At 41.2% G+C, this 12,614-nt stretch overlaps 2 protein-coding genes across 2 annotated transcripts in view; one reads left to right on the top strand and one right to left on the bottom strand.

Annotated features, from left to right (window-relative positions):
* Dmtn (transmembrane and coiled-coil domain 2 protein Dmtn) overlaps positions 1 to 12,614 on the top strand; it is a 303,501-nt gene that overhangs the window by 20,910 nt on the left and 269,977 nt on the right. The window lies entirely within an intron of this gene.
* LOC145981745 (histone-lysine N-methyltransferase SETMAR-like) lies at positions 719 to 1,201 on the bottom strand. The gene has a single exon (XM_083115151.1). It carries the CDS (start codon positions 1,199 to 1,201, stop codon positions 719 to 721), a length of 483 nt encoding a protein of 160 aa, XP_082971277.1.

Raw genomic sequence — 12,614 nt, 5'->3', positions numbered from 1 at the left:
GTCCCTCTCGGCGAGAAGACGTTATTCTTACCCGCATGCGTATAGGACACAGCCGTCTCACGCATGGTCACCTACTGCAAGGGCTGGACCCTCCGTTGTGTCGTGCTTGTAATGTTATTTTAAGCATCCGACACATTCTCGTTGAATGTGTCGATCTTGCTTACCTCCGGCAGACTTTTAACCTTTCCGGCTGTTTGTCATCCCTCTTGGGTGATGACAGCTGTATTTTATCACGTGTTTTTTATTTTTTTGCGAAGAGCTGGACTCTTCCACCGTCTGTAAGGAGGTTTTTAGTTTGTTCTGACTTTTTAATGTGTCGTGTTTGTCTCGTGCAGGTCTCTTTACAACCTTGCACTTTTAGTTTTTCCCAAGGGGCTATCTACACCCCTTTTTTAAATCTCAGTCAGAATTTTAGATAAGGGGACATTTCCCCGTATACACAGAAGGGTGCGAAATGGCCTTAATTGCCGACGCACCCATAAATTTTAACTCAATCAATCAATGTGATGTTTAAAAGCACTTCAGTTCACGGAGAATCATTCACTACTTGAGCATGAATGAGGATTACATGAAACCGATGAAAGAGCTCACGATGCTAGGACTCGATCCCGGAAGTTAAATTTTAGACCTTGAATATTTTTAGGCACAACGTTACATTCACAAAATATTTTGTACGATCAATAAGTAAAAGGGAATGAATGTTGTACGGATGTACCTTTTAATACTGATCGGGATACTCCCCTGCGTTGTTGAGGCAGGCAACCCACCGCTTCACCAGAGTTTTGATGCCCCTGTCCCAGAAGTCCTGTGGCTGCTGTGAGCAGCAGTGGAAGAACGCCTCCTGCAGTTGTGCGTCCGAGGCAAAGGGGATTCGACGCAGGTCGGCTTTCAGTGGGCTAAACACATGAAAGTCACACGGAGATAGGTAAGGGTTGTAGGGGGGATGATCTAAGCATTCCAAACCCATTTGTACCATCATGCCCATAGTGTGTCCAGCAACATGGGGTCGTGCATTGTCTTGCAGTAGGATGACACCTCGTGGCAAGAAGCCGCGCCGCTTGCGCCTGATTGCAGGTCTCACCTCGTTTTGCAAGATGTCAGAGTACAGAGCAGCGTTCATTTTCCCATCCTGCCGGAGGAAGCGACCGAGAAATGGACCACGCTGAGCCTCTTTTGTGGCACCTGACACTGTGAACGCCATGACTCACCTCACTGAATAACTGACTGGCGCTTTGGACGCAAATTGCACATACACAACTTCCCTTCCCTGTCAGTGTCGTCACCTAGCGACGCGGTCTGGAACTCATCTCGCGACATGTGGCGTACCCCAGCCTGGCCTACATATCCCGTAAGTTTCATCGCTCTGTCACTTTATTTCGCTTTTTCACGGCATTAATCCGGTTATTTATTGGCCGTACCAAATCATCCACCAACTTTATTATGCTATATAATTTTCAGTGGGTTACTTTTGAGCTTATACCTTTCTAACTGTAAAATATATTTTTCAAAAACAATCATACTTGAACATATTTGCATCTTAGCCAAGTAATGCCTTTTTTATATTTTATTTTTTCAAGATTTATTCAAAACAGTAAAAGTCCTGATGAAAGCAGAGTTGGGGTTACTCTAAAAAAGTAACGCCATACAGTTACGTTGTCATTAAATGGCATTTAACTGTTTACGAAAGTATCATATATGTTCTCTGCAGTGCATTTTTCCTAGTGTAACTTATATGTTTAAGCTTAAAATACCACAACAATCAAGTATCTATGAGGGGTCGACGATTTTCCCCTCTTCAGCTGTACCACTGAAGAGCTTACAGCTTGCAAGGAATCCAGAATCAGGTCGCAGATCTCAAGAACGGTTCTTCATCAGAAAGTCACCTCAGGATCCGATTCCTTAGCTGCGACGGTGCACTTCTTACAAGTCGTTAACTCTCAAATCGGGAACGGAAGTGGATGATTGGTTTAAGTCTTTCTTTATCGGAGCGGCGTTCGCATTTAATTGGGTTAAGCTGGAGCGACCATTCCTAGGCTGATAGTTGCTTAAGCTGCTTAAAATTTACGATTGAATCTTGAGGAGTGAGAGATAAAGGGAGAAATTTCTGTGGGGACCCAAAGTTTATCGGAAATGCCCCGGAGAGCGACAGTTCGAGAGGACTTCTGCAGAAACTTTCTTCACATTCGACCAGCGTCGTGTACTCGGGTTACAGAATCACTTAATATATATATATATATATATATATATATATATTATATATAAATTTTAAACGAATTATCGAATGTAACATTTTCAAACTTATAAAATTAAATAATGAGAGGTTTGTCCAAAAATAAACCAGTTTACTTGTTATACAGATTAGTCACATGTAGTATATATCCTTTGAAGTAGTTCCCTCCACTGCAGATACTAAGGTGCGTTCATTTTCGCTCTAGGCCGAGATAGCGCGTGGCTGCAGAACGGCGAGTCATGTCGCTGATGCCGGTATTTGCGACCCGTGACGTCCCGCTTTGCTCGTGTTGCAGGCGAAATTGTTGCTCGCTTATCAGTACAGTTCTGTTCGTTTTAGCGTGTCAGTGTATTTTCTCTCTGTTTAAATTAAGCGCGTTTGTCCAGTCTCATGGATCACATCAGTATTAGTTTTTTCCCTGTGTAATCCCAGCGTGTGTTTAATAAGATCGTGAAACCATTGATTGTATATATATATATATATATATATATATATATATATATATATATATATATATCAGTGGCGTACACTGGGTTAAGAACCTGGGCTATCGCACCATATCATAGTGTTCGAATGGACAAAAATTTTCTGATGGGGGTGTTTTTTTTTAACTCGATTTAGGGTGGCGAGTAACTGTGTGATTAAAAATATATACCTCATAAATTATACATGGAAATGTACACTGTCAGTAAGGAAAGGATTTCAAGAAATTCATTCTTATTTGTATAAATAAGAAGCCCATATTGTGAAATATTATGTAGGCCGGAGAATAAAAATAAAATTTCAACCTACCTATTTTCACGATTTTAAGCGGGTACTCCTTGTTGGCAAAGTTGTAACGTCGTTGCTTTGAAACTAAGGGGTCCCGGGTTCGATGCATGGTGGTTTAGATACCACTTTAACTGTAGGTCCGATCCCCATTAGCTTATCTGTTCATAAAATGGACATACAAGGAACATCCACAACGATTTGAAGCTTATCGTCATTCGTAAGCCGAATAGACAACTTGTTAATTATGTCCCTCATTTCAGTTCACTACACGACACAGCACATGTCATTCACAAAAATACAATCCACTCACTGCTGTATTCACACGCTGCCTCTAAATAAATTCCACGCACCAAGACCACTTCGACACAATCTAGGCCAGAACTGGTCCTTGTCATTTCGGTAATTTTTAGATGCATTCATAAACCATTCCCGCTCAGCCAACAATTTTCTACTCCCCACTGTATCTCTAGTTGTTTGAAGGTCAACGACTTTTTTTTCAACTCCTCTGCAAGCGTTCAGTGATGTTCTTGTCCCTGCCACATGACAAACTTTTCCCTTGCCTGCGATAATTTGGCTTCAAAATTCCCCATTCCTGGGAAAAATTGGTTTGCAACATTGACCCCGCCATATGCAACCCTGTTCTCTCTCCTGTAACAGTTTGGCTCCAAAATTCCCCGATCCTGGGGAATTTACATGCTGGGAAAAATTGGTTTGCAACATTGATCGTAGCCCTGTCAAGCGTGCGCCCCCCCCCCTCCCGTGGAGTTGCCCGCCGGCGCTGGGTCAGCTGCCTCGCGAATTCAAAGAAAGCAAGCAATGTTTCCAACTTCTAAGAAATCAGGTTTATCTTCTTATTGAAATGAACAATTTTATGCACATTTTCTGATATATATATTTTTCTGTATATAATTCACTGAGTCTGGGCTTCGCAGTAGCCCCGAATATACGCCTCTGATATATATAGTGTAAAATGTAACTAATTTTAAATGTGATCGTGAATGTCACCAATTAGCTTAGCGACTCCGAAAACTTTGGATTCGACACTAATCTAGGTCATTTGTGGCATGCTATTTTTCACCCCCTCTCACCCCCATGCCGATAGGTGTTGAACTTCAAGTTGAACCGCATTGGGAGTGTCACGAAAACTATGGATTTCACACTAATATCGGTTGTTTTCGCAACACAGCCTGAATGTTAGACAATCCGAGAAACACTATCGTTGTGCGGGATTGCATAATCACGGATATCTGTTTGTGCGGAATTTAATATCGGTGGTTTTCGATTATTTTTACATGTCAACCCTTCCCACCCCACTCCTAGGGGTGCCAGGGGTGTCTTACCCCATAATATTCTTTCTAGATTGCAAGTGATACGTGTACCAAGCTTGGTTGAAATTGCTTCAGGCGTTCGAGAGTTATGCCGGAACAAACAAATATCCACACACATACATCCATATTTATATATATATAGAGTGTTGGTTATGCTAGAAAAATGCTACGGGCATAGGACCGATTGTATCCTTGAGATAAGATTTTTCACTTGACACGGAAAAAAATTTGTCATGGCATAAATGTTAAGAAAAATGCTTTCGACTAAAGCAGGGCCCTACCCTTTTCATTCCAATTGAACGAGCCGCTGCTGTTTTTCGAAACAGAACTTTGAATCGAAATGCGCCCATAAGAGACGCTTGTTTTGTCGGTCTATCCAACGTGACCTTTTCCGTCTGTCTCCCAGAAACACGAACAGGTACCAAGGATCGATAGTTTCGGCGAAAGGCAAACAGCGTATTAATCTTTCCCTTCAGAATGTTTGATACGTGTTGACCTAGAACCGTCGCTGGTAGCCTTTATGGGCTTCGGAGGAGGAGTGGTTGTATTTGGTTAGCGACGCGGGTCATGCATGAAACTTTTTTTTGTTCGCTGGACAGGGTCCACTATTGAATTGCACACATGAGGAGGACGGTGTGTGCTTTTTCACCAAGAGCACGTGTTGGCGTTGCAAAAGCCTCGGTGACTATTGCAGTTGAAGTATACTTTGAGTGCTAGACATTTTCTGATTTACGATTATCGCGAGTTTTTTTAATGCGCTCCCTTCATGAGATATTTATTTGTAATTTGATCAACTTCCACACAGAGAGATAAAAGTGATTGGAATATTAAAAAAAGTAGTGTCTCCTAACCAAATATTTGTTTAACGAAGCGAGAAACGAATGATTTCCTCGCCAGAACCAAATCTTTTAATAATCCTTCACCTTTTCTTAGAGCGCACTGCGACTCTAGGGATCCCGGGTTCGAATCCCGGCATGGATGTTCTTTGTGAGTTCCTTCATCCATTTGATCACTCATCCTCATCGTCGCGATTTGAGGTGCATGGAGCTGTCTCTATTACGTGGCTGGGGGAGGGGTAAAGACAGTTGCAGCATGGTGCTGATCACATCAGCATGTGTGAACCCTTACCTCCACATCGAGACGTGCAGAAGGAGTAGCTTTGTGTTTTTAAATTTCTACACTACACTTTCTAAAATTTGAAACAAAATTTAGAGGAGGAAGAGTACTTTACTGGAAGCATGGTGCTCCTGATAATACAACTACAACCTATTATTATTATTTATTTAAAGTTCTATAAAAGCGCCTCAAATATTACACTGCCGAACTGTTCAAAGCTTTGACCTCCTATAACTTCATATAAGGAAGGGATCCCGTGTTTCTACGCCCGTTAGGGAGACATTTCACACTCGTTCGGAGTTCACATTGAATTGTAGGTCCAGTCCTGATTAGCCTCTCTGAGCTTAAAGTGGACTTTAAAAAGGAAGCTTTTGTTGAAGGCTCGAACCGTGACATTTCATCTTTAACCACTCAATCCCCGGCACGAGAGCCATTTTGCTCCTCGCGATCTATTTCCTGCGCGATTCTGTTTTCGAGTTTTCTCTGCCGGAGGCAGTGTTGCCACCATCAAATAGGACAATGTCCCTTTCCTAGGTACAAAATGTCCCTTGTTTCAAATTTTCCACTCATTAAAAAAAGGGGGGAAACGCGATTACAAAACATCATACATTATTATTGCAATTGACCGATAGAAATATTAATTTGCAAAGATGTTTAGGAATAGATTAATGAGTAAAACTACAGAGAGAATGATAAATAATCAATATTAATAGGATCAAATTGTACACCATTGTAAAAGATATACAAAATATGAACATTTCCGTGACAAGAATGGAGTGTAAGGGGTGACTTTCCCGTAGGCACCAAATGTTGACCTCTTTTCCAAGTAGTACACCGTAGACCGCATTCTTGCAAACACAGGGTCTCCCTGATGGCGCAGTGGTAGTGTCGTCTCCTTGTAATCAAAGGGTCCTGGTGGAGGTACATAGTGGTTCGCATCCCACTTTAAACTGTAGGTCCAGTCCCGATTAGCCTTACTGTGCACAGAGTGGACTGAAGATACCAAATGTATCAATCAATCTTGCAGACTAACGAGACCCTGTCGTCTGGATATGTAGTGGGGCAGGCATGTCTACTGTCCATGTGTGTTTGTAATTGTCCTTTCATCAATTTCATCTGATCACTTGTGCCGACCGGAATGGTTAGCACATCGCGATACGAAGCAAGGGGTCTTTGGTTCGAATTCTGTCATGGGCATGAGTGTTCTCTGTGAACCACTGATCCTTATCTGTACGATTACCCAAAAGCGGCAGAAAAGCGAAGTTAAATGCAGCAATCAAGCCATGGCAAATGGTTTATTAATTTAAACATACCAAGTTAATATACGATCATTTGAAAAGTTAGATAATATCGCACAAAATTTAAGAAAAGTAATAAGTAATGCAGTTCTTTTCGGCGGAAGAAATTAAGCGGCGATAGAAATGGAGAAATGTGTTTCACAAATGAAGATAATTTATTCCATTTAAGTCGGTCTTCGTGGCGGAACGGTTCACACAGCACGATACGACGCCAGGGGTTCCGGATTCGAATCGCAGCCTGGGCATGGGTGTTCTTTGTGAGTGTTCCTTCATCAGTTTCATAAATTGGCCGAGTGGTTATCACATCGCGCTGCGACGCCAAGGGTCCCGGTTTCGAATTCCGCTTGGGCTTGGTTGTTTGTGAATGTCCATTCATCTTCGCAAATTAGCCAAGAAGGACAAAACGCGAAGTAAAATAAACTCAATCAATCAGTTTCGTAATATCATCACTCATTCTCATCTACGCGATTAGCCAAAAGTGGTGTAAATCTGAAGTAAAATGAACCAAATCAATGAGTTTCATATTGTCACTCATTCTTATCGTAGCGATTAGCCAAAAGGTGCAGAAAAATCTACGACAAACAACAATGGAACATCAAATTGAGTACCGTATTGAAGACGTATATCTTAAATTTCTCCATAATTTTTATATTTTTCATAAGATATCATTTTTCCCTTTCCCTCTGCGCCAAGGGAAAACATCCCTTTGGATGGCAATACAAGCCGGAAGTCATTTCCTACCCCTTGTGACCCCAAGCGTCGATCGGAGCGGAGGTGTTTGCCGCCTACAAATGAAGTTCTCGACACTCATTAACGCCATAATCTCCCGCACCAGATGCTCTCGTCGTTTGGCATTCTTGGCCTTTGCAGGGAAGGCCATCATTGTTGGGAAATCCTGCGTAGTCAGAAGACTTGGGTAAACAACCATTCGAAGTTGAATTTCGCGGATAAATAAAGTTAGACAAACAGGGAGCTTTCGGATAGTCTACCCTTAAGACACTGACAGTGTAAGGCTCGTGCAGACACTCAGAAATTACAGTTGGCTGACATTTACTCGTCGCGGAGCTTACAGGATTATCAAGGAGGAAGTACAGTCACAACTTCGCCTTCAAAGCAATGAGATTAACAATTCTCGTAACTTATTCATGTATTCAGAAAGTACACAGAAAAACGCATATGTTATATATATTAATAAAGTTATGCAATAGGTAACCAAACTATTTCGCAAGAAGATAAATATATGTGCAATGCACATTTATAAATAATGGTGTAAAGCAATTGATTCACACTTACAGCGATTGTAATTACATTAAATCTTGAAGAGGAGAAACAGCGCCTTAGTACATACGAGTCGATTCAGCGTGCTTGCATTGAAAACAAAACAAAACCCATGAGAAGTTTTTAACGAAAGACGAATAACTTTTGATTTGTCTGAGTAGTTTTTATCTAATTTTATAGTGTTAGTTACTGAATTATTTGTAGGGATAAGAGTAATAGAATGCTTATATCCATCATGGTAATATTGTTCTTTCTTGGTTCGATTGGTTAGTGGTAGAGCAGCCACAAGCTGTTAATCAATCGTGTTGTTTCATTTCCTATTTTATTTCTGTTTTGCAGTTGCTATCTTCTCTCTGAATTGTGAGAATTTTGTAAGGGTAATATTTCCTATAAGGAGAATTTTTTTCTGAACATATGACCAGCAATATCTTGTTGATAAATCGGCTTTTCTCATTGCAGACAAAATCATCACCAACCCCCAACCTCTCACGTGCGCACAGTCACATACAGACACTAGGAATTGAGATCTCTTCTCTTACCAATTCGTAGGAACGAAAGATGAACTGTGGAGAAAAGCTCGTTTTACTGATCGGCTTACTCCTACGTATCTTGCAAGATCCACAGAGACTGGCTCATTAAAAATTTAAAGTCCCTGACGTAGAATCGTGGGGTTCGAAGGAGCAAGTTATGCTTTGGAATGCCCAAGGGCACTTCCGGAAGGAGAGGAATTATGCTTCGTAAAACTGCCTTAGTTTATCTCCAATAGACAGTTGCGGGTAAGTTTCGAAGCTGTTCTGCCGATGTCTTCTTGTAACAAAGCATCTGCAGAATCTCTTGGTTTATATGCAACGTCATCCGTAGTAGGCCACGTCATAGTCGCACCTGTGTGTTGATAGGCGGAAAATTGGCATAGTTTGAACTTATCGTGTCCTGCACTTGCTGGCAATTGGCATCTCTGTCAATGTTTTTTCATTGCAGAGTACTTCACATTTTTACGAGAGAAGAGAAGAATTTTGTGAAAGGACGAACACAAACAAATATTGACAGAACAGGTTCCACAGAGGATTATACTGGGTGTGAGTCCAGACTCCACAGTCATGTTAGTCTGCAACAATGCAGTCCAGATTGTACTACGGGGAAGACAGGTTGATCTTAGAGGACCGTCGGATAGGGTCATCCTTTACACCCTACGAGGCGATAATAGATTGTGCCTCGTCGTCTCGGTAACCATCAACTTATCTTGCCGATTAGGAAAGGATTTTCCACAGGTAGCGAAAAGTTACTCGGAACAGGTTCCCAGGAGCCCAGAACCACGAACTTTGCAATGCCGTCAAAATAATATCCGAATTACAAAGTTTCTCAGTGCATTGTCAATGTAAACGTTGTACATGTGTCATCACTGTGCAGCCGAAACCTCCCCATGAAGGAGTGTAGGGAAGGTTTGAACGGCATATCGTCACTCACCCCCACCATGGGGAGGAGAGCACTCCCTAAATGGAGTAAATTCCGAGTTTTCCGCCTCCGAAGGGCGAAACTCACTCCAAACATATCTTTTTCCCACTCTCTCAGTGTAGGGGTGTCTACAAGTGGTTCAGTTTCTGAGAATGTCTTGTTGCCAACTCTATCGCTTTATCGCTTCCGTGTCTTAGTTTTCTCTAACCTTCGTTGGAAGAGTTGGTAACACTTGTTGACGTTGGTGTTTCCCTGTTATTAATGCCGTTTGCGTGAGTCGGGTTCGCATGCCGATCTCCACAGATAAGCCGTTCTTTGGAATTGTTCGAGGAAACTTAGACATTTCTTCGCCCCCTCCCCTCCCCTGTACAGGGTATGAAGTAACCCATATTGCCCTTCCTTAGATATTTTCGAAGATAAATGACCGGCTCGTATAAAGCTTTCTAGCGGCTTCGTTCCATTTTCTCTCTAATGGCAGCCACCATGTTGACTACGACCTTAGTAGGAGGATCTAATGTCGTTGATCCCTGTTGTTGTATTTGCTTTATGTCGCTTTTCTGCCACTTTTGTCGAAGCTCGACGAAGTTGGTGATGAAATAGATGCAGCGGCAGTCACAAACCCGAGAGACGACTACAGTCCAGCCAGGGAAGACCAAACTAGCTGGAAAGGTATATTTCAAACACTAGAGGGAAAGCCGGTAGAAGCACCAGCCAAACTACACTGTGATAGATTTGCTTGTTTTTATTTTCTCTGAACCCTTCATAATTTCAAAACCTATCTCTCCATACTACTTTATTGATGTTTCTACAGCGAACGATTTTCACGGAACTCTTACCTTCCAAAAATGTCATTGCCGCAACAGACCTCCAGGTACCAGACCGGAAACGTGAGCCTGTTTTTATGGGTCAACTTTAAGCCAAAAATTTCGTTAAGAGGGGGATACTATCATGGCGGCGAGTATACCTTCATATTTCTACTTGTAACAACTATTTTGAAGATTGTGAGTTTGCACCACCAAAGATTGTAATTTTTAAGTTTACTATGGAGTATATAACTCTACATATTACACTCCACAAGTGAGTACAAATAATTTCTTCACTAAAATGAAAACTTAACAAGCTCTAATGTACATCTCCGCCATCCCCAATCTACTGTAGGATCCAATGTCCGAATCCCTAAATCCAGTATTCGATGTCCGAATCCCCAAATCCATGATCCGATGACCCAATCTCCAATACATTCGATGTCCGAATACCCAATCCAGGATGCGGTATCCGATCCCCAATCCTGTGTCCGATATCCGAATCCCAAACGAAGGGTCCTGAAAGATTATATCATCTCTACTTCAAAGTTAACAAATATTTTACCTGAAATGCAAGCAACGTGAAAAATTATATTTAACTGGTAATTTCTACCTCGAAATCTGCAGGGTAGGATCTGACAGAATATGTGCTTTGTCGTGTCATGTGGAGGCACACAGAACCGAACCGCAAGTTGATTCTATTTTTCTCTTGGGCGCTCGTCAGATTACGTATATACGAGAATGGTGTTTGTACGCTCAGTATTTAACGCTTTCCTGTAGATCCAGTGGTTCTCAGCTCGTTTATCATCCGCGTCGTTAAAAAAGTTGCAGCTGGCGTTGTGATTGATTGGACTCGGGAGATATACGATCTACTTTTTTTTAGTGGCGTCTGTATTGTTTTGCCCGTGTGGCTGTGCGTTATCCACTTCTCATTTTTTATATTGCTCGCAACTGCAGTATGAGCTGGGAAAAGAAGCGAAATTTATGAGCTCGGTGCACCGATGCCGATGGACAGAACTTGCACCGAACGTTGTAATTATTTAATACAGTGATAATAGTCGGAACATTTTACCGTCACCGCTAATTTTCTAAATGCTTTTCCGGAGTTCAATATTAATGAAATTTTAAAGTTTATATATGTGCTGCCCTTTATTTAATGACAGTTTTTCTCTTGTATGTATGTACCCACGTGGTACGATTCATGGTTGCCACTGATATATATTTTGTAGTCAAGCAATAAAGTTAGAATCCTAAGGACACAGTGTTACCAGTGTCCTCGGAGGAAAAAATAACAGTGGCAACCCGTAACGTTTGGCTGAATATATACAGGATGAAATATGCCGTTTTTCCAGGATTCGTAGCGTCGAAATGAGGTCTTAACAAGGGACGTTAACAAGAAACATACTGCACATGCCGCGATAGAGATTATATTATGATAACAGAATAAGGCACCGGAAAGGAGAAAAGAGAGGAAAAGGAAGATAGGGAAAAACGATAGAAAATAGCGGAAGAGGAAAGGATAGAAAAACACGAGGAAAAGTGACAGAGAATGAAACACATAAAAAAGAAAATAGAATGAATCAGATGAAGAAAGAGAAGGAAATAAAGGGATAGAGAGAACCATGGGATAAAAATAGAGAGGAAACGTAGAAAGATAATCAGAGCAGGAAAATTAACACAGGAATAGAAGAATTAGAAGAGAAACAGAAAGAATAAAAAAAGGGGAGAGGAAGATAGAAAGAAAACAAGGGAAGAGAGAGAAAGTGGGGAAGCTGTACACAATCGCAGGATCAAAGGGAAGAAAGGTGAGATAGTAGAGAAAGAAACAAAGGTAGTATGATAGAGGAAGGTACAAACAAAACAAAGAGGAAGCAAATGAGAAAGAAACAAGGGTAGAAAGAGGCAGGAATAAAGAAAACAAATAGAAAAGACAACGAAACAAAGGTAGAAAGAGGAAGGTATAAAGAAAAACAAAGAGGAAACGAGAGAAAGAAGCAAAGATAGTATGATAGAGGAAAGTATAAAGAAAAAGAAAGAGGAAGCAGATAAGAAAGAAACAAGGGTAGAAAGGGAAAGGAGTAAAGAAAAACGAATAGAAAACAAGAGACAAGGAAACAAGGGTAGAAAGATAGAGAAAGGTGTAAAGAAAAACAAATAGAAAACAAAGGTAGATAGCGGAAGGTATAAAGAAAATCAAAGAGGCAAGAAGAGAAGGAAACAAAGGTAGGAAGATAGAGGAAGCTACAAAGAAAAACAAAGAGGAAGCAAATGATAAAGAAACAAGGATAGAAAGAGGCAGGAATAAAGAAAAACAAATAGAAAAGACAAAGAAACAAGG

This window comes from Lepisma saccharinum, chromosome 30 (assembly GCF_977018435.1).
Source record: "Lepisma saccharinum chromosome 30, izLepSacc3.1, whole genome shotgun sequence".
Taxonomy (NCBI): Eukaryota; Metazoa; Arthropoda; class Insecta; order Zygentoma; family Lepismatidae; genus Lepisma; species Lepisma saccharinum.
The sequence above is the reverse complement of the archived record's forward strand: the minus strand, read 5'-3'. Positions and strand labels throughout refer to the sequence as shown.